This window comes from Phyllobates terribilis, unplaced genomic scaffold, assembly GCF_046119375.1.
Source record: "Phyllobates terribilis strain yellow unplaced genomic scaffold, ASM4611937v1 Scaffold_8__6_contigs__length_399053987, whole genome shotgun sequence".
In the NCBI taxonomy this organism is placed as follows: Eukaryota; Metazoa; Chordata; class Amphibia; order Anura; family Dendrobatidae; genus Phyllobates; species Phyllobates terribilis.
In genome coordinates, this window is record NW_027362768.1 from 362,514,337 (window position 1) to 362,537,268 (window position 22,932).

The 22,932-nt window shown below is 41.5% G+C and overlaps 1 protein-coding gene across 3 annotated transcripts in view; it reads right to left on the minus strand.

Annotated features, from left to right (window-relative positions):
- The window catches only part of PDZRN3 (PDZ domain containing ring finger 3), a 289,552-nt gene extending 280,972 nt beyond the window's left edge, over window positions 1-8,580 (minus strand). For all 3 annotated transcript variants that reach the window (XM_073644772.1, XM_073644771.1, XM_073644770.1), the window contains exon 1: window positions 7,753-8,580. In XM_073644772.1, coding sequence (XP_073500873.1) covers window positions 7,753-8,466 — 714 coding nt within the window. In that variant the 5' untranslated portion in view covers window positions 8,467-8,580. The remainder of the gene's footprint in view (window positions 1-7,752) is intronic.
- Window positions 8,581-22,932: the final 14,352 nt, after the last annotated feature.

Sequence of the window (22,932 nt, forward strand, 5' to 3'; positions counted from 1 at the left end):
GATCAGTATGGTGGAATTGTTCAGTTATGTGTTCATAGCGTATTTTGTACCTTTTATAGTAGTATTATTGGTAAATGGTTTTTACTCCAATATTAGGCAGCATCATATTTGAAATATATTCCCCCCATCTATAGAAGTGGGACCCCACCATCTGGGGAAGTGTATGTCTGTGTGTGTGGTGGTGGTGGTGGGGGGGGGGGGGGCGGCATGGGCTTATGTGCTATCAAATGCCAGGGCCGGATTTCAGTCCCAGTCCAGTATCCATCGTCTATCGTATCTATAAACCAATTAAACATTTCTAATGGATAGCGCTCTAGTTTATTGATATCCTTGAGATCAAGGACATTTCCAGATCCGCTTGTAAGAAACATGAAACATCCTCCTGATATCTATGTAACCCTAGAATAATAGTCCGACAACACTTGGTGCAACTCAATTTTTTGCATATAAAAAGGTAAATAAAAAAATCAAGAAAAATCAATAATACGCTGACACATGGTGTCAATATATAATGAAACTGGATTGCCAAAATAAAGAAATCCTCACAGTTAAGCTCATACATAGATCAATGGCTCGAATGGTTCTTCACCGATATGTGGTCCTATAACCCTAACACTGCAGATCTCATATTTGTGACCAATGAAGTGAAATAATAATAATAATAATGTCACATTAAATAAACAATAATGTATTCAACTTATAGAGGTTTCATTGGGACATTGAGATTGGACATTGGGATGTGGGAGTCCTAGAACAAAGCCATACTGATACTTAGGAGACATTGGCAGGAATCTGGTGACATGAGAATAAAGAGGTGTCCACAAGTCAAGATCTTGGACCATTGCAGCCTTACTTTAGAGCAATGACATACTGACCCCTAGGATTCTAGAACAATTCTATATTGGACTCCTAGAACAATGACAGCTGATACTACTGGGGATTCTGGAACAAGGGCTGAGAAATCTTAGGCTACATAGACATTTCATATACAGACCCTTTAGATAAAAATCAGTGGTTAGAGCCCCCTCGTCCTAAATTACTGGTTTTAAACACTTGGGCTACTAAACTAAACAATTCATATTGAGAATCCTCGAGCAATCACAAATGAATATTGAATATCCTAGAATATTGACATACTGAAAAAACAAAGACATCCTGACTCTTGACCCCTTTTATATGCTGCATTTTGATAAGTTGATATTTCGGAAGTCCTACAGGCTAAAATTTACAGGACCGAGCACGATAACATATTAATACTCAGGCTTCTAGACTAATATACCAATACTGAAAATCCTACAAACAATCCCAATAAGCATCCAAAAACAATGAAAAGTCAATAATAAATGTATATCTTAAGCAATGAGGATCCCAGGACAATGACATTTTAATACATGAACTTCTCGAATGATTACATACTAATATTGCTTTTCCTAGAACAATGGCATCTAGAAAGAGCAAAAGCATCCTGATCATTGGACTCCTGTATCTGTAGTTTCTTCACGGTGAAAGTTGAGGGATCTAGCACGATGACATTAATACTTGTGTTTCTAGAACAAGCACATACAGATGCTGAGGACTCTAGAAAAATCACATTCGAATACTGAGGGTGCTAGAACAATGACATTAATATATACATTGAATTGTCGAACAACCACAAATGAATACTGAGGATCCTAAAGAAAAAATCTGCAAAAAGCAAAAGACATCCTGACTCTTGACCACCTTTCTATGTACTTGGGGGTCCTACAGAATGAAGGTTAAGGGACCTAGAACAAGGTTATAATTATTTTTTTCTAGAAGCCCAGGTATTAATATAACAAAACCAAGTGCCCTAGAACAATCTCATGCAAGTATTGAGGATTCTAGAGCAATCACATATGATAATGGAGGATGATGTACTGATACTGGGGATACATTTAAAGGATGGTTCCAAAAATATTAAGTTATTCTTTATCCAGGGGATAGTTTGACGATAGTTGGGGGTCTGACCTTTGGGACCACCAGTGATGCTAAGAACAAGACTCTTGAAAGGAGTGGAGGTGCACATACTCAACCACTACTTCATTTATTGCCTATGGGACAGCCGGAAATACAGTAGGTGCTCATAGGGGATACGAGATAACGTCATATTTTGGCAATAACCCTTCGAGAATAAAGGCAAATAAAGAAATACACATTGATACTCAGGTTCTTTAATGAGCCAAAGTCTCATTCATGAGCACAATGGATCCTGTCCAGCAATCATGTCTATTTATCAACAATGGACACTGCTACAATGTTTCATTCTGCTACATAAACAATCACAGGCTAAACAAAGTCCATATATATTACCAGAGGAATCTTCTTCCTTAACACTTTCCTTCCCTGAAGACAAGAACAACCAGCAGCGACTGGAGAGAAAAGTTTTCTTTACAACTGGAAAAAGTGTCCCAGTTGTCACTGCAGGCGTCAGTAATCGCTGCCTGACCGGCTATAAAACCACAAGAAACTCTGCTTTCCCTATGGAATGATCCTTTTTTTTTTTTTTTGTTAAATCACGTCAGGCACATAGTACCCCACCAGAAAACCACATTACTTCTCATCTTCCTTATTTGGAAGTCTTCAAACTTTAGAGAGTGCAAACTATAAAATCATGGAAATTCTGTAGAACGCCAACTAAAATTTTTGGAATTGATGTAAAAAGAAGAAAAATTCATGACTGCATCAGCTTAATAGGCTTTTCGCCCCAACAGCAAGTACTTGAGATTTTCCGATTCGCCATTACCACTAGTATTTTAGTTACCACCCAGCTTTTCCAGGCTACTGAATTCCAAATGTCTTGTCGTTTAGCACATTTAGCACATGTAAGTATTTGACTAAAGGTAGATGCACACGACCGGTTTCTCGCCGTCCAAATTCCCTTTCCATATCGGAGAAAAACTAAGTTTCTACACCTTCTCCATTCTGTTTGTCGGACTGTACTCTGATATCATCCGAGTGCGCTCCAATTTTTTTTTTTCATGGACCCATAGACTTGATTTGTCGTTTTTGGATCCAACACTAGGATCAAAATCAGACACGTCTCCAATTTTTTTCCTTGGACTACTCGGTCCGAGAAAAGAGCCCCAAAGAAATAGAAAAATCGGAAATGTGCACAGCCCCATAAAATATCATAAGTACGAGTTGTATCCGTGAAAACCAAGGATAGCACTCATCCGAGAAAATCAAGCCCTTATTGTAAGTTTTATTCACTTGGACCAATGAAAGCTTGGTGACAGCTGGATGAATGCCATCTCATATGTATGACCACCTTAAGGCTGCATTCACACATTATGGTCAGTGTGTTTGTTTTGGGTTTTTTTTTGCCAAAACTGCATCTCAGCCGCAATGAGTGAATGCAGCTTTACTACTACACAGATGATTTTGGCAGCACATTCGCAATATCAAAAACACTTGTAATTCTGGTCTAATTCTGTTCGCCAAAAACGACCATGAAAGTGTGATCCGCTGTCGGTTCCGCCCGGCTCATCGATAGAGGTGCCAAGCTGAGAAACCTCCTCTATAACACTTCTATGCCTTAATATGGCAAATGGAAAGATTAGCCTTTAAGAGACCACCCATATAACGTGTACATTTACAAAAAAAAAAGTAAAAAATAAAAGTTTTAAAAACCCCAGTAAAGATTTGTAAAACAAACTATGATGAAGAAAATGCATTTTGACCTCACCCTGTGAAGACCTTTAGCGATTATTCACACATCGCAGTCATGTCACACCTTTTGCACCAATTTTTCCAAAACCGTGACTCTTTTAACAGCGACATGTAACTAAACTATTACTTAGACTATTTTGGCAGCACTTACACAATACCAAGAATCAGCAGTTGCAATCTTTAGAAAACTGGTCTGACAAAAACTATAATAATCTATGAAGGACCACGGCGTTCCTTAGTTGCAGTGAAGAAAACATTACTTATTGATCTGTCAGCGTGTCATGTTCAGGGGTGCCACACTTTACAAGATGGACAATGTTTTGGCAGGAGCGGATACAGACAGAAGAAGACCCTGTGCAAGAACAGTATAATGGCATTTTACAGCCCAATATCTCAAAATAATGCACAATTCTACCTATTTTGGAGGTGGATGTGGCCCCTTTACACCTTGAGCCACAGGTTGAGCCAAACAAAAGGTATGTCCATCCCAGAGTTTCAGTTCTCCTGGACCTATTAGAAGCAGAGTGGTGGACGCTCAGTGGAGCGCTTGGTAGCACGCCTTCAACTAAGCGTCCACCATACAGCTCTAACAGTCCATGATCAAGGTCCAGAAGGGATGAAACATTGACTTTCTTGTAAAAGTGTTGTACATGTTTGTATTGCCGGTCCCCTTAAAACAAGGCGATTATGGGGGTCAGGGACTCCTGCTGTTATCAGAGGGTACCCACAAGATATATAAGTTGCATCCAGGCCCTGGTGTCTGAGGGGTCCCCCAAGCCTCCCATTTAATGAGGTGTCATAGTTTTGGGACCCGGTTAGAGATTTTGCATTGGGGATTTTGATAGCGATATCCGTGGGGGCCCTGAGCAATGTCGTGCATTGTCCTCCGGCAGCAGAGGTGTTAATTTTTGCTGTATTTCGCCTTGTTATTATAAGCCTGGCCTTTGACATTACTTTATAAAGCTGACATTGTTTCCACAGAGCAGCTAAAGAAACGGGTTGTAAATATTTGTCCCTAACACAAGACCCCACTGCTCGCTGAGCCAACAACTGACAGACATGTCTGAGGGCAACTGAGAAAAGGGGCTGCGAAAGTCACTCCGACCACTCCACCAAATTTATGGGCAGGAAGAAAAGGAGGCATTATCCCATATAATACCCATTTATGGGGCCAGACAAGAAAGCCCATCGCACATACAGAAGTAAACTGCACAAATAACTGGGAAAACTCCTCTTTGTCCAGTCCTGGGAAAGCTGGGTGATATACAAAATGGCCCAATAAAAGATGGTCACCCAGCTTTTCTTTATCCCCAATTAGCAAATCTGCCTGGCTAATCAGTATACCCCTCCCCCCACACATGTACGAGGCTGCTTGCTGTTCAGTAGTCTGGGAAAGCTGGGTGACATACTCATTGCATTCAAGACATATGTGCTCTTCAGGAGTCTGGTAAAGCTGGGTGATCATTGCAGCTAATGTGGGTGACAGTCATTGCATTCTAGATAGATGTGCTCTTCAAGAGTCTGGGAAAGCTGGGTGATATGCAAAATTGCCCAATAAAGGTGGTCATCCAGCTTTTCTTTATCCCCCATCAGCAAATCTGCATGGCTAATCAGTTTACCCCCCTCACATGTACTAGGCTGATTACAATTCAGGAGTCTGGGAAAGCTGGGTGATCATTGCAGATAATGTGGGTGACCTATTTATTGCATTCAAGGCAGATGTGCTGTTTAGGAGTCTAGAAAAGCTGGGTGACATCTCTAGAGAGCTATATTGATTGTCCTTGATTCCAGAAAAGCAAAGTTAATCTTTTACTGCACCCCCTTACATAGACAAAAACAGATTTACTATTCAGGACACTGAGAAAGCTGGGTGTCCACCTAAATGGAAACAATATTGCTCACCATTCAGCTTCTTTTGGTTACTGAAAAGCAAATCTGCCAAACTATTGAGTAATGTACCCCTTTACATGCAGATTTACTACTCAGGAGGCTTGGAAAGCTGGGTGACATCTCTTCGGAAAGAGTTATGATTGTCACTCAACTTTCCTTGATTCCTGAAAAGCAAATCCGCCGAACTATTGAGTAATGCACACTCTTACATGTCATAGGCAGATTTACAACTCAGGAGCCTGGAAAGCTGGGTGACATCTCTTCGGAAAGAGTTATATTGATTGTCACTCAGCTTTCCTTTGTTCCTGAAAAACAAATCTGCTTAGCTATTCATTTAAACACCCCTTCACATGTATCAGAGATTAAGGAGTGTAGGAAAAGCTGGGTGACAACCCTTTGAGCGTGCTTTAATGACCACTATACTGGTTGCTACCCAGCTTTCCTTGGCTTTTGAAAAGCAAATCTGCTTAGCTATTCATTGATACATCCCTTGTACATATAGAAGACAGAGAAGTCTGGAAGAGATGGGCGAGAACTTTTGAGAGCAATAGCAACTGTCATTTTAATTGTCACTCAGCTTTCCTTGGTTCCTGAATATCAAATCTACTTAGCGGTTCATTTCTACACCCCTTCACATGTACCAGAGAGATTAAAGTGTGTGAAATAAAGCTGGGTGACAACCCTTTGAGCTTACCATAATGGCTAATATGTTAGTTGTTACCCAGCTTTCCTTGATTCCTGAATGGCAAATCTGCTTAGCTATTCATTGATATATCCCTTGTACATATATGAGACAGAAAAGGCTGAAAAAGCTGGATGACAACTTTTGAGAGCTATAGCAGCTGCCATATAAATGGTCACCCAGCTTTCCTTGGTTCCTGAATGGCACATCTGCCTATTTATTCAGTGGTACATTACATGTCGCTGCATCAGTATTCAGGGGTCAGCTGAATCAGACTCCATCAAAAGTCGTCACCCAGCTTTCCATGAATCCTGAATGGTAAAACACAGGTGACGCTGTTTTTTCAGCGTCCCTGACACTTTTTTCCAGCCATTGACTAGAGGCGCCATGCCACCACTACCTGCACTGAGACCCTCCTTGTGACTGGTTAATGCATCTGACTCTCGGAAAAGTAGAGTCATTGCTTTTTATAGTCTGGATGAGCCCGATATTAAGAAAAATATTTGATTTTTCATGTAACCCATAATTTTGGTGAATGATTCGTCGCTCCGTCTGCCCTAAGGGTTTTCTGGTATAGACTTAACCATTTCCTTTCTGAAAAGAAATCCCAAGTCGTTTTTAATTTTTTTATTCTGTTAGATCCTGGAAAAGCTGGGTGACACCGATATGGACCCCATTATAGCTCCTGTCACCCAACTTTCCCATTATCTTACCTGGCGGTTTTGCATCAGTACAAAAGTGGTTGTTCAGAAGCTGAAGCATTCACTGGTGGCAACAAGAACTGGCTAAAAACTATGTGCCCCCTTTAGGTTTCTATCATTAACACAGAGTCAACATGATGCTCTCCACCATGGAACTACAAGCCCCAACATGCTACGTGGCCTTGCATGCTTGAGCCATGAACTTGCAGTTCCTCTGATAGCTCAGAGCTATTGTATATGTTATCAGCCAAATCAGGATTCTTCTCTAGATCAGGGATCTGCAGGGTTTTCTGGGATTTGTAGTGCAACAGAGCCACAGATCCTTTTAATCAATACAAGCGACAACTCATTCATCTACTACGTGACAACTTCCAAACTTTTCATTGTATGTCGTGGCCATAGGTGCAATATTTTAGGATTTGGAGGGGGGGGGGGGGCAGACCAGTCATGTATGGAGTCGTATTGACAATGATCCATGGGGAAAAAAAAAACATGCAAATTAGCTTGATTTCTTTCCTCTGTTAATTGGTAAGGATTTTGCAAAACTTTTTTTTATTGCTACAAACTTTTCAGAATGGCAGACTATCGGGGAATGCAGCAGGTCGCCTTGCCAGTACTGACACTGATCCAAGTTTGCCATGGGATTTAAATGTAGGGATCAGTGCAACTTCTTAAAGGGATACTTGTTAATGAGCTGAGACTTTAATCAAAGCATTTTTAAGATAAAGGTAGTCAACCGGTATATGTGAAACTAGGTCTCCGAGCATGCTTATAGAGCTGCCATCTTACCTTGCACGGCGATGCCACCGCCTTGGTGAGGGAGTCCAGCCTGGCACTGTACTCGGTGAACTTCTTCTGGTACCTTAGAGCCGTCATCTGCAGCTCGTTCTGCACGGCGGAGAGCTGGGACAGCAGAGATTTCTCCCTCTTGCCCGATCTCAGCGCCCTTTTCTTCAGTTCGGTCTCCAGTCCGGATATTTTAGTTTGGAGGAGACCGTTCTGGCCCTTCACCGCCTTCAAACAGCAGTGTTCCCCGGATTTTTGCTCCCTGTAGGTCAACATAAGCCCACATCCCTTCTGGCAGATGCCCACCGCCCTGTGCTCGCAGCACTCCCTCATATGGGCATCCATGTCCTTTAGGTTCAGCACCTCATTGCACCCCTTATTCCGGCACTTGGCTGGCGAATAGTCGCACATCTCCGCGTGTTCCCCCAAATTTTGGAGCTTGACCACCTTGTCGCATCCCCTGGAGTGGTTGTCACATTTGATATCCAACTTGAGGATGAGGTTTTTCAGGGGCAGCACGTGGTTGAGCTCCTTGGCGGAGATTCGTTGGCATTTCACCGGGCAGCTGCCTTGCTGTACCACCCATGGTAGGACGCAGCCTGCGCAGAACACATGTCCACAGGGGGTGGTCAGGGGGTCCTCCAGCACCCGGTTGCATAGGTTGCACTTGAAATCTGGGTCTACTTCCCCACTAAAGCGATCTAATTCAAAGCCCATAGTGCTGCCCCTTGTAGTAGCTCCTTGCTGGGCATTGGGAGATCCCAGACTGGCTGGCTGCAGGCTGTGTACTGACTCAACTCACAGCAGAGCCTGTGGGGGGCGGGGGCGGCCTCCACCATATGTACTGGAGGCTGGGATTTATTTTCCAAGTGAAGGAGGGGCTGGAGAGACCAGGGAGGCACATGTGTCAAGGAAAGTTCTGCAACCTTAGGACAAAACTGCAACACACTCCAGGCAGAGATACATTGTAACATTCCCAGCGGAATGTTCATCCAGTCCATACAGTTCAGCTGCTGCTGCAGCACCTCTTGCCTGTTTGGCTAATTTACCCCTTCTCCTTTTTGTATCCTTCTCGAGTCGAAAAGCGTCGCTTAAATTACGCAAAGATGGAATCTGTTTTTACTTGGTGCCATGATGTAATGATTTGCATCCGATCCTGGATACGTATGCAGGATAATAAGTTTCTGCTGAGTGAATTCATTGCCTTAGGGGGGCGCTCTGTAGTTTCTTAACCTTTTATATAAGCGAGTACAATAAATAAAAGAATTTTGTGCCAAAATGTTCATCGGAATTATTTGTACTACGCTCCAGAGTATGTTAGCACTATATAAATAATATAGGAATAGAGTCGAGAGACACCTTGGTTTAGTGATACAGGATAGGGCAGAGCTCTGCCTCCAGAGATCACAGGACCAAGGAGACTATGGCATCTCAACCTGGCCATATACTTTAGATGGCTGTCAACCGACCCCATATACATGCACGCTCAGCTCCTGCGAGGGTACATACCTTATTGATCAAGAGAGGAAAGTAATCTGCGGCCATACTCCTCTGTGAGAAGGGGCTTTTTTTTTCCCATGAAAACAAAATGATTGGGCATGTTGATATCCATCAGCCTAATCCCTCTCTCCCTACCGACCCCTATATGCATGGACGCTCCGCTCCTGTGAGGGTACACATGTTCTTGATCCGAGGAGGAAAGTTAGCTACTGCCATACTTATATGGCAGAAGGACCTTTTTTCCATGAAATAAAATGATTGGGGATGTTGATATCCATCAGCATGATCCCTCTCTCCTTACTGACCCGTATATGCATGCACACTCAGCTCTTGTGATTGTACATGCATTATTGATCGAGAGAGGAAAGTTAGCTGCTACCATACTCCACTGGGAGAAAGGGCTTTTTTTCCCATGAAAACAAAATGATTGGACATGTTGATATCCATCAGCCTAATCCTTCTTTCCTCCAACATCTACCATAGAGAAAAAGTCTGGACAACCCCATATACATTAGACAGTCGAGCTATCCCACCGGGTTCAGGGGACATCAATGTGTACTAGAATATTTGTAATATTTTAGATGTATACATGTCAAAAATGAAATTGGATGAGATCTAGTCTAAGATTTTCTTAAAGGGGTTGTCCACTTTTATTAAAGATAATAGCCTGATTATTGGTAATCTGTGCTAGAGTTTAGCAGCAAGTGTTTAATTACCCTGCAGTGCCCCCGCAGGAGAAATGCGGAATTGCACCATTCCTATCCAAATCAATGGTCTGGCCGTGTAATGCTTGGTTGTTCTAGGTTCTCCCGGGCAAGAAATTTTTTTTAGCCACTTCGCCAAGAAATGAAGACCCTTAAAGGATAATGGTTTTTATTTTTAGAAGACACCCCATTTTAACTTGGGACCTCAGATACATTAATCTTGATACAATGCAGAAGGAATTAATGGGGTCTTTTAAGACGAATCTATGAGGATAGAGCTTAGTCCATCACACCAACGACTTGCTTTCTGGCCCAAACCTTCAGTACTGCTCTGAGATATCACCTTCTAAGAAGCCTCATTGGTTTAGAATGTCATGTTTGATTTCTAACACTTATCTCTGAGCTGCGCTAATGGGGATTTGAGAAATTAAAGCCCAGGAAATTTCCTGAAGGTCTAAAATCAGTGAAAGACTCTACTGTCTTTGTCTTCTCATATATCTCTATGACATATCACAAAATCACCGTTGTTGACGTTATCCCTTTAATTAGCATTTTTCATTGGTCTCTTGCCCATTACCCGCGGCACTGGAGTAAGACGCATCACCTGGCTCCCAGGAGTTTATTATTAAACCAAGAAGCAAACAGTGTAACCTGCATGATGGGAGAACTGCATTTCACTAAGGAAGCACAAAGTGCAATTAAGGAGGCAGTGTCTGTTTTTGCGAAAGTTCAGTATGTGAACTATAACATGCAACACGGGCAGAGCTCAGACCGATGTCCTCCTCTCTGACTACCTGGGGTTTTTTAGCATGAAAAAATAATTTTTCAATATTTTTTGCTTGCGTGTGTCCTCCTTGATGTTGCTGTTTGGTGCTAAGGGAGGGATCTAGGTAGAATCAGTCTCCTTCCTCCTCTGGCAGCTGACAATATAATCCTTTTTTCTAATTCCTCTACAGATGAGTCTTCTCAGCTGTACTGCCATACTACTGCTCCTTCACCGTCTCCCTTGATGCTGCTGTTTGGTGCTAAGGGAAGGATCTAGGTAGAATCAGTCTCCTTCCTCCTCTGGCAACTGACAATATAATCATTTTTTCTAATTCCTCTACAGGTGAGTCTTCTCAGCTGTACTGCCATACTACTGCTCCTTCACCGTCTCCCTTGATGCTGCTGTTTGGTGCTAAGGGAGGGATCTAGGTAGAATCAGTCTCCTTCCCCCTCTGGCAACTGACAATATAATCATTTTTTCTAATTCCTCTACAGGTGAGTCTTCTCAGATGTACTGCCATACTACTGCTTCTTCACCGTCTCCCTTGATGCTGCTGTTTGGTGCTAAGGGAGGGATCTAGGTAGAATCAGTCTCCTTCCCCCTCTGGCAACTGACAATATAATCCTTTTATTCTAATTCCTCTACAGGTGAGTCTTCTCAGCTATACTGCCATACTACTACTCCTTCACCGTCTCCCTTGATGTTGCTGTTTGGTGCTAAGGGAGGGATCTAGGTAGAATCAGTCTCCTTCCCCCTCTGGCAACTGACAATATAATCCTTTTATTCTAATTCCTCTACAGGTGAGTCTTCTCAGCTATACTGCCATACTACTGCCCCTTCACCGTCTCCCTTGATGCTGCTGTTTGGTGCTGGGGGAGGAATCTTTGTAGAATCAGTCTCCTTCCCCCTCTGGCAGCTGACAATACAATCCTTTTTTCTAATTCCTCTACAGATGAGTCTTCTCAACTATACTGCCATACTACTGCTTCTTCACCCACAAACAGGCAGAAAATTATTCAGCTTTCTGCCTGCTTGTCAGGTAAGGAGCAATGCCTATTGGCTTCTCTGCTCCTTACCTGACAAGCAGGCAGAAAGCTCTATCCATCAGCAAACAGAGGATCACTATGCAGAGACCTGATTTTAGGGAGAGTGACTGAGCATGTGCGACCACCAGCACGCTGCTCATTAGGTGGACGTACTCATTGCTGTACACTTTGTACACCAGGTGGCGCCAAACCATGTAAGAAAGTGTCATAGCTCTTCAATAGATTTTTTTTTTTTCACAGCATGTAAAAGACAAAAACTGTTTTTATTTATTTTTTAATAAATTTAGTAAAATAAATATGATATTTATTGTCAAGACAACCCTTTAAGTTAATATTTATCAGGAAGGTGTTTCTACAACTGCTTTAAGGTGTGGACTACTGTATGGACTGAGTCTCATGCATTAAACAATCTACCACTACAGACACCTTAGATACAAATTTAGCACTGCACGCAGCTACATCCAGTGAACCAGCCACGGGATTTTAGATCTGCTATACAGTATACTGCCTCTCCATGTTGTACAGACTTGTTTTCATTCCTTCAATCAATCTTTTCACAGACTTTTGCATTGGATTAAGAATTGTTTTAATAAATGAAACAACCGGACTGTATCGTTTTTCACTTCTACATTGTAAATTCAATAGTTATATTATAAACCTGGTCCAGAACAGGTTCCACTTTTATTATAACACCGATGATAATGGCTCCGTCTGGCTTAGCTCGCATCGTCAATGAAAGGTTAACCTCCTAATTACACACTTGGCAGCTTAGAATGTGGAGTGGGCATGGCATAAAATGTCAGTTTTGTTTGACTTAACACGAAACATCAGGTGGTTTATCCGTAATTGCGAAAAATCAAAAGTGACTTAATACAAAACCTCAAGTCATTTCCAATATGGCTGGAGAATATGCAACGTTTAAGGCAAAACATTGTGATAACACGAAGGTCTTTACCTATTCCCACAGAGAGGAGGGTATTGCACCCATATTTAAAGGCAAAATATACTTTCAGGTGTCTTTTCAGACTAAGCATAAGTCAACACTATTTCTGGCGATCATGGTACTTATATCCTATACTTTCACCAGTTCCTCCGCAGGCTCTATCTCTTAATTTGCAATTGTCTCTGGGCTAGTGGGTAGAAACGAGCTGCTATGATGTCTCCCATACAAAGCACACAGATGGATTCCTGTTTTTATTTTTTAGCACACAGAGAGAAGCAGCAGCAACAGGGAGGTAATTACATAGCAGTACTGAGCAATGTAGCTGTGAATCCAGCTGTAGGGGAGATGTAAAGACTAGAAAGCTCAGCACCATCTTTCTGTGTCTCTCTCTGCTTGTTTTCTCACTCTGTTCCTTACTCTTCCTCCCCACTTCTCTCCCCATAGAATATAACAGGAGGTATAACCCGACACCTCACAGTGCTGGCAGTTGGTCTTGACTTGACTAACAAGGATTTAAGAAGTTTGTTTTTTGGATGGGGAGTTTAGGAGGAAGAGGGAATGGAAAAAGCGGCTCATAAGTGGAGAAAGAAGCGTATTTCTCTGATAAGATATATTACAAAGTTTTGTATATTCACCTCTACTATTGTTTTATGCACAGTTTGTTGAACCTACAGTTCCCAATGACGTTTACTTCTATGTAACCCAACTGAAATAACCAACAAATCCTATGAAGATCTAAGTTTGATTCACTAAGTCCACGTGGGATACCTGTGTGATCCCTAAGCCAAAAACTGAAAATTTAGTGGTGGTCCAGGCTTATCACCAAAGTTTGCGGTCACTCTATGTGACTGCAGAGTTGTGAATCCTCACACCGTACAGGGGTGACTACAAGTATGCCATACGCAAAGTCCCATCCACATTTCAACTAGACTTGTATTGAGTGAGGCTGCGCATGTCTAGTCGGAATGTGACCAGAAGTATGCATATCTCATACATGCGGTTACATGAAGGCACCGGAGAATCCTCACAACGTGCGCTGCGGCGGTGTGAGCATTCACAAGTCTGCAGTCACGTTGAGTAACTGTAGACTTTCGGGATGAGCCTGGACAACCCCTCTAAGCCTCTCCATAATTGTGGTCCTAATGCCCTGAGCCTCCAAAGGTCAATATTGCAATTGATTTTGCACCACTCAAAAAGACAAGTCATTTGCCAGTGAGGGGACTTCAAGAATAGCTTCTTGACTTGACATTGCAGCCAACCCCGAGGATGAAAATCTAAAGCTGAATCATTCATGGTAGCCACTATTTTTGCACAATATCCCAAATGTTTCTAGGCCATGCCAAGTTGGAATTGACGCCTTGACCAGGAAGCCTCCCCCTGTAACATTAAAGGGTTAAATGTGCTAATTACAAGGCGTTAGGATACAACTGCACTAAATACAACCTTTCTTCTTCCTAGACGCGGAAATACCCAGCAATAACCGGAGAATTCATGACAATTTATTAGAAATACTTTCTCTGTCATCATTTTTTACCCATAAAAAATAATTAGACGGTACAATCAGGGGAGACAATGGCGTGCGGTTTCTTCATCCTTCATTTATACGGTTTCGTCTGCGCCAAATTTTCCGTCTCACTTAATAATTTTCTTTTAATTTAATTAGAACAATTAGACTTACGCAGAAGAAAGAACATTAACTCCGTCAGTACCAGATATCCGAGACTTTAAATTCCTGACTGTAACACCAACGGTCGCTTTGATCTTTGCACCCATACCCTTCATTTTCTTTACTGTGCCTCCATAAGTCTACGTTGCCGAACAAACTAGTCTGACTTTGCCTTTAATAACAAGCGTGGCCAACCAGGATCTATCTGCCATACTACCTAATTAGTCCAACAATGCCTTCCCTAAGTAACCCCAAACTATTCTCCAGAACCACAAAAACTGAAATAGCCCAATTATGCCTCCAACTCCTCAATCTAAGTCATTTAATCATGCCATCTGAAAATTCAACTAAATCCCTTCACATGTCCACACAACTTAAATCTCCAAATTACGTTATGCTTCCGCTAACTATATAACGTAAGGAGCCAAACCCTGCCCTCCATAACCACTTAATTTTAATTATCCAACCATTACCCCCAACAGTTCAACATAAATGCCCCAATCAAGCTCCCAACCACCCAGCCAAAATAACCCAACCATTCAGTCTAAATAATCTACTCATGTCCCAGACCTTTCAACCTAATATCTCCACATATGACTTCATTGACCCAAACTATACCTATCCAACTTTATAACCTAACTGGTCAACTCTGCCCTCTATTTCCAACCTTTACCCCCCAACGTCTAAGAATTATCAAGACACAAATGTCCCCAACTACCAAAACGAAATAAATAAACTATTCTCCAAAACACTCAACCTAACTAATCTGTTTACATGATTAATCATTCATCCTAAATTATCAAACCATGCCCAAACTAACCTAAATAGCCAAACCATGGCCAATCCAACCAACCAATGTAGTGCATCCATGTCCAAACCGACCAAAGATCCACAATAGCCCAACTATGCCCAAACAAAGCAATATAGTGCAACCATGCCCAAACCAACCAAACTAAATAGACCAACCATGCCCAAAGCAGTCAACCAAAATAGCCCAACTATGCCCAAACAAACCAATCAAAATAGCCCAATCATGCTCAAATTAACTAACCAATATAGCGCAACCATGTCCAAACCTACCAACCAAAATAGCCCAAGCATGCCCAAGCCAACCAACCAAAATAGCCCAACCATGCCCAAACTAACTAACCAATATAGGGCAATCATGTCCAAACCAACTAACCAACGGAAATAGCCCAGCCATGCCCAAACCAACCAACTATTCAAAATAGCCCAAGCATACCCAAACTAAATAAAATAGCCCAACCATTCCCAAACTAACTAACCAATATAGGGCAACCATGTCCAAACCAACTAACCAACCGAAATAGCCCAGCCATGCCAAATCAACCAACTATTCAAAATAGCCCAGCCATGCCCAAACCTATCAACCAAAATAGCCCAGCCATGCCCAAACCTATCAACCAAATTAGCCCCACCATGCTCAAACCAACCAACTATTCAAAATAGCCCAAGCATGCCCAAACTGACCAACCAGAATAGCCCAACCATGCCCAACCTAACTAACCAATATAGGGCAACCATGTCCAAACCAACCAACCATTCGAAATAGCCTAGCCATGCCCAAACCAACCAACTATTCAAAATAGCCCAAGCATGCTCAAACCAACCAACCAAAATAGCCCAACTATACCCAAACTAACTAACCAATATAGGGCAACCATGTTCTAACCTACCAACCAAAATAGCCCAAGCATGCCCAAACCAACCAAACAAAATAGCCCAACCATGCCCAAACTAACTAACCAATATAGGGCAACCATGTCCAAACCAACTAACCAACTGAAATAGCCCAGCCATGCCCAAACCTATCAACCAAATTAGCCCCACCATGCTCAAACCAACCAACTATTCAAAATAGCCCAAGCATGCCCAAACTGACCAACCAGAATAGCCCAACCATGCCCAACCTAACTAACCAATATAGGGCAACCATGTCCAAACCAACCAACCATTCGAAATAGCCCAGCCATGCCCAAACCAACCAACTATTCAAAATAGCCCAAGCATGCTCAAACCAACCAAACAAAATAGCCCAACTATACCCAAACTAACTAACCAATATAGGCAACCATGTCCAAACCTACCAACCAAAATAGCCCAAGCATGCCCAAACCAACCAACCAAAATAGCCCAACCATGCCCAAACTAACTAACCAATATAGGGCAACCATGTCCAAACCAACTAACCAACTGAAATAGCCCAGCCATGCCCAAACCTATCAACCAAATTAGCCCCACCATGCTCAAACCAACCAACTATTCAAAATAGCCCAAGCATGCTCAAACCAACCAACCAAAATAGCCCAACCATGCCCAACCTAACTAACCAATATAGGGCAACCATGTCCAAACCAACCACCCATTTGAAATAGCCCAGCCATGCCCAAACCAACCAACTATTCAAAATAACCAACATGCCCAAACCAACCAACCAAAATAGCCCCACCATTCTTAAACTAATTAACCAATATAGGGCAACCATGTCCAAACCAATCATTCAAAATAGCCCAGACATGCTTAAACCAACCAAGGATCCAAAATTGCCCAACCAACCAAAACAGTCAAACAGTGCTGAAACCAATCGAAATACACTCTCATGCCTTCCATAACTATGCAGCTTGGGCACCAAACTGTACTTCCTGTATGTCCATCATCATCACAAAGTCTGACCTCCCTTAACGCAAACCTAACTAGCCAAAGAATGCCCCCCTTCAATTAATTAATTATTGTCATTAACTCAACCTGGCCAATTCTTGCCAGAGGGACCAACCTCAGCAACCTTAATATGCTGAAGCAAATACAGCAAAGAAAGTGGGAGAAGAGCTTGATCTGATCTTAAGTAACAATTGAATGTTAAGTCAAGATTAGAACAGTAAATACTGTACTCCGGATGGACAACTATAGCAGTGTACTAACCGGGGTCTGTTAATTCAAGGACATGACCATGATCCTACTAGTGGACGCCCCTTGGACAAAACACTTTCCACTCCATTAACAGCTCTATTGATCGAGTGGAAAATTCTGCCAGGAGGTTAGTGAATCAATAATCTGGCAAATAAGTAATTTAATTTAAGGATTAGTCTGGTTTAGGAAACCAAATAACTTATTCGAAAATTTTTTGTTTATAGATGCTTCATATTTTGGACTCTAGAGACTGGAAAGTGGCAATAAACGTGTTTCTCTCTCTGGAGGACCCAACACGTCCATGCATTACACACACATATTATTCATTTCACTGGAGAATGTGTAATACTCCCTTTCCCCTTTGGGGGCACTGCAGGGAGATGAAATACTTGCTACTGAGATCTCTAAAGGTTTCAGCAATGGGACACTGTGGATTAGTAGCATAGCATGTGGTGGGATACCCTGGTGGTTGCTCTGGGTGCAAAATTTTTATAGGAGTAAAATAAAAACAAAAATAGCAGTGGCGTCGCTACGATAAAAAATCAGGGACAGTACAAATGCCCAAAACTTCTGGTATCGGCATCAACGTGACTTCAATTCAGTTGTTTCCTGCGGTAGAGCAGGGAGCCATAGGTCCCTCGCCCACCACTCTCTGTCCTGTAGGCTGCAAGTTTCTTTAGACCTACAGCCTACAAGACGTCAGTGTCCCGGTGCAGGAGGCGCAAAATATTTTTGGTGGCCCAAAGGTGGCATTATTACTTTTGGAAGGGGCATCAATACTTTTTAAGGAGACCTAAATACTTCCTAAAGGGGGCATTATTAGTTTTTTTGGGGGGGGGCATTATATGTTTTATGGGGGCACTCAGGGAACATTATTACTGGGTTAGGGGGTGCCTTCTTTGGGGCACTGGCCATCCACAACTGTAAGTTACCCTTTTAAATGAAAACTATTGAGTTTACATCTTTTGTAGCCTCTTCAGATCCACCTTTTGCAAGTCCTGGGCTCTCATGTAAAATTCCTGATAAATACTTTCAATTATTTCATTTTTGCAATGTTCTCCTCTTTGTATGACCGCAGCTCTCGTAAACCTTGGCACTGATATAATGAGGGCGTTCTGTCTTTAGTCCACAGTTGCCTTTCATTTCTTGCCTATCTTCTGCTTGGCTTGCAGTTAACAATGCCAGGTCAGGTAATAATGGGTTTCTTCTATTGGTGCCGACAGCAGGACGGCTTGTTCTTCCTATCTGCGATTTCAATTTAGACTTGGACCCTTTTAAAAAAAAAATTGCCAACCACATCAAGGGGGCAACTCAGTAGGGGAGCCATAGACGCTCTCTCCTTGTGCTCTGTTCATTCATCTAGGGGTAAGCTCCGGGGCTGTCTCCAGCAGAGGACAAAACGACGATCTCGTATAGAACAGCATTAATCATGAGATCAGAGATGGTCTGAATACTGGCAGCTGTCACATCTGACATATGCTGAGGACTGTCTGACTACTGTGACTCGCGCTCACATTAGGCACGGCTCCACAGGTTGGGGAGATTGGAAATAGTCAACCAAATTCTATCAATTCTTTAGTTTTTTGGGACCTGCACGATCTGTTTTCTTCACTGTAAAGTCCAGGTCTGCACCAAAAGTTTTACTTTTTTAAATGAACTTGAGGAAGACTCGAGGGTTTTCTGGATGGTTCTGGGAGGCTTTTGTGGTGTCCGGAAGATTTGCCAAATGTTCCTGGAGTCCGAGAGGTCTCACCTTTTTCCAAGAGCCTTTGAGACGTTCCATGAGAATTGTGAAGTGTGCTTTATCTATTGAAGGGTCCGCACCTTCCTATAAGGCTCAAAAGCACAATATATTCAAAGGGGCTTTAGATTTTTACCAATCTGAGAACTAGCTAACTAACAAGAGCTTAAAGCAGAAAGTAGATTAGGAAGTTGCAGAACTTTTCATTATACACTGAGCTTTATGTGCTTAAAGGGTTACTGTACTTTCAAATAACTTTTCCAGTGTAAGCCGTCCTGTGTGTGTACATGAGGAATAACACAATATCTTGCCATTATATGACTTGTGCATTTCGTACCAGTTTTTCCTTTACAGGCTTTATCTGTCACGGGTGTATCAAGTTTGACAGACAGTCGCTCTGGATTCGGCTGTAGAAGGTCACTGCGCTTGGCATTGCAGACACCTTCTTGATCCTCTCATCTTTGTAGTGTAGTGATATTCTTCTCCCTTTAGGACCCAGCAGTGACCTCCACCTTCTGCTGCTAATTGACGCACACTTGCTTGGTAGTTAAAAACTCTCAGTGTCTCCAGAGAGTCGCCGGTGATAGTTCTATGTTCTTTTGTTCATGTCTGGAGTACTAGTAGTCAGCTAGTTTCTTCTTGGACTTCCCGTAGAGGTCAGTTGTCATGATCTCTCTGGTGTCTTCTCTTCTAAGTGTCTCAACTTTGTTTGTTTACCTTGTTGTCTTTAGTTACAGTGGGGCCTGACTAGTGTTCACCCCGTCCCCTCCCTACCTAGGGCCTAGCTCTAGGGACATTCAGCAATTAGGTTTCCTGCTTGGCGATAGGTGCGGAACCTATATAGGAACGATAGGGTAGTCAGGGTATTAGATATTAGATCTGCCTGGGGGGTCTCCACTCCCCCTTTCCCTGGTTGTTGGGCTCCCTTCCCCCTCTTCCCGTCCTTGTACATTTGTTCCTTCCCTCATCTTGCGTGACATTATCTCAAGTTTGAAATTGACTCTGAGCTAGTGATGGGAGACTTTCTCCTGACATCACCCCTGCATTACTACAAAATACCAGTGACTGTCTGTCTGCTGTTTCTGAAACTGAATCTTTCCAAAACTGAACTCTTTGTGTTTCCTCCCTTTACTAATAAATCTAAACCCCATATTGCCATTTCCATGTGTGGTTCTATCATAACTCCCAGGCAGCACACCCAGTGTCTTGGAGTTATGTTTGACTCAGATCTTTCCTACATACGATTTCTCTCTCGCTCGTGTCACCTGCACGTCATAGCATCTCAAGAATCTGCCTTTTCATTGCTTTGAAACTACAAAACTCTTAGTGTTGCTCTGATTCATTCTCGCCTGGACTATTGCAACCCTCTACTAATTGGTCTCCCTCTTACTAAACCCTCTCCTTTTCAATCTATCCTAAATGCAGCAGCCAGGATTATATCCAGCCGCTACACTGATGCCTCCACCTTGTGCCAGTCATTGCACTGGTTACCCATCTGCTACAGAAAATAGTATAAACTTATCTCTCTCACCCAGAAAATTCTACACAGTTCTTCACCGCCCTACATTTCCTCTCTCATCCCTGTCAACCATCCTAATGATCTAAGACTTATATCCGTTATATTCCAAACCTCACACTTCCATCTCCAAAACATTACTCATGCTGTGCCAAGTCTCTGGAATGCACTACACAGGATAATCCAGTTCATTCCCAGTATCCACTGATTTAATCACATATTTTCAGTTAAACCTACCACATCTAACTGCTTTACTTTGTTACTCTTATTTGATAGAATGATGGCTGGACTTTAGGCAACAAGCACTTTTTTATCTTTTGTGTCCCCTTTACTTTGTTATTGTTAGCTATTGTAAACTTGGTCCTCACTCCTCATGGTATTTGTTGAATTATGTGTTACTCTGTTATGTCTTATTTTGTCTTATATTGTTTGCACATGTGATCTGATTTGTGAATTTCTGCAGAATATGTTGGTGAAATAAAAATTTAATTATTATTAATAATAATAAACTTTCAGAACATCAAAGAAAAAACATCAACAGAGCGGCTTCCACAACAACCAAAAATTTTTGGCTGCACCATATAAAATGGCACTTCTTCTAGCCAGTGGCGTGCTTGGCATGGTGGCTATTTGGGTGTGTCGGGATGGAGGATTCACCACGAGGCGGGTTCTAAGCTGCGTCCCACATGTCGGCTTCACCAGAGGGTTTATTTTATTCTCCATTGGAAAGAATTAGTAAAAGTGATGACCTTAATTATTTGCACGCGTATGTGTAATTTGTTCTCTCGTTGTCAGCAGTATGTGCTCAGACTGACGTATAATTAGTCCATATGTATCGGAGAAGCTAAGTAACCAATATTCTTAAAGGAACTGATCAAGGTTTGAAAAATATGTTTGCCTTCTTCTTTAAAAAGATCCACATCTGCCCTCAGGTTATATGTGTTATTGCAGTTGGATTCTTTTTATTGAAATAATATAACTACATAATACTGCCCCTATGTACAAGAATATAACTACTATAATACTGCCCCCTATGTACAAGAATATAACTACTATAATACTGCCCCCTATGTACAAGAATATAACTACTATAATACTGCTCCTATGTACAAGAATATAACTACTATAATACTGCTCCTATATACAAGAATATAACTACTATAATACTGCTCCTATGTACAAGAATATAACTATTACAATACTGCCCCCTATGTACAAGAATATAACTACTATAATACTGCCCCTATATACAAGAATATAACTACTATAATACTGCTCCTATGTACAAGAATATAACTATTACAATACTGCCCCCTATGTACAAGAATATAACTACTATAATACTGCTCCTATGTACAGGAATATAACTACTATAATACTGCCCCCTATGTACAAGAATATAACTACTATAATACTGCCCCTATGTACAAGAATATAACTACTATAATACTGCTCCTATGTACAAGAATATAACTATTACAATACTGCCCCCTATGTACAAGAATATAACTACTATAATACTGCTCCTATGTACAGGAATATAACTACTATAATACTGCCCCCTATGTACAAGAATATAACTACTATAATCCTGCCCCCTATGTACAAAAATATAACTACTATAATACTGCCCCTATGTACAAAAATATAACTACTATAATACTGCACCTATGTACAAAAATATAACTACTATAATCTTGCTCCTATGTACAAGAATATAACTACTATAATACTGCCCTCTATGTACAGGAATATAACTACTATAATACTGCCCCTATATACAAGAATATAACTACTATAATACTGCCCCCTATGTACAGGAATATAATTACTATAATACTGCTCCTATGTACAAGAATATAACTACTATAATACTGCCCCTATGTACAAGAATATAACTACTATAATACTGCCCCCTATGTACAGGAATATAACTACTATAATACTGCTCCTATGTAGAAGAATAGAACTACTATAATACTGCCCCTATGTACAAGAATATAACTACTATAATACTGCTCCTATGTACAAGAATATAACTACTATAAGACTGCCCCTATGTACAAGAATATAACTACTATAATACTGCCCCTATGTACAAGAATATAACTACTATAATACTGCTCCTATGTACAAGAATATAACTACTATAAGACTGCCCCTATGTACAAGAATATAACTACTATAATACTGCCCCTATGTACAAGAATATAACTACTATAATACTGCCCCCTATGTACAGGAATATAACTACTATAATACTGCCCCTATATAGAAGAATATAACTACTATAATACTGCCCCCTATGTACAGGAATATAACTACTATAATACTGCTCCTATGTACAAGAATATAACTACTATAATACTGCTC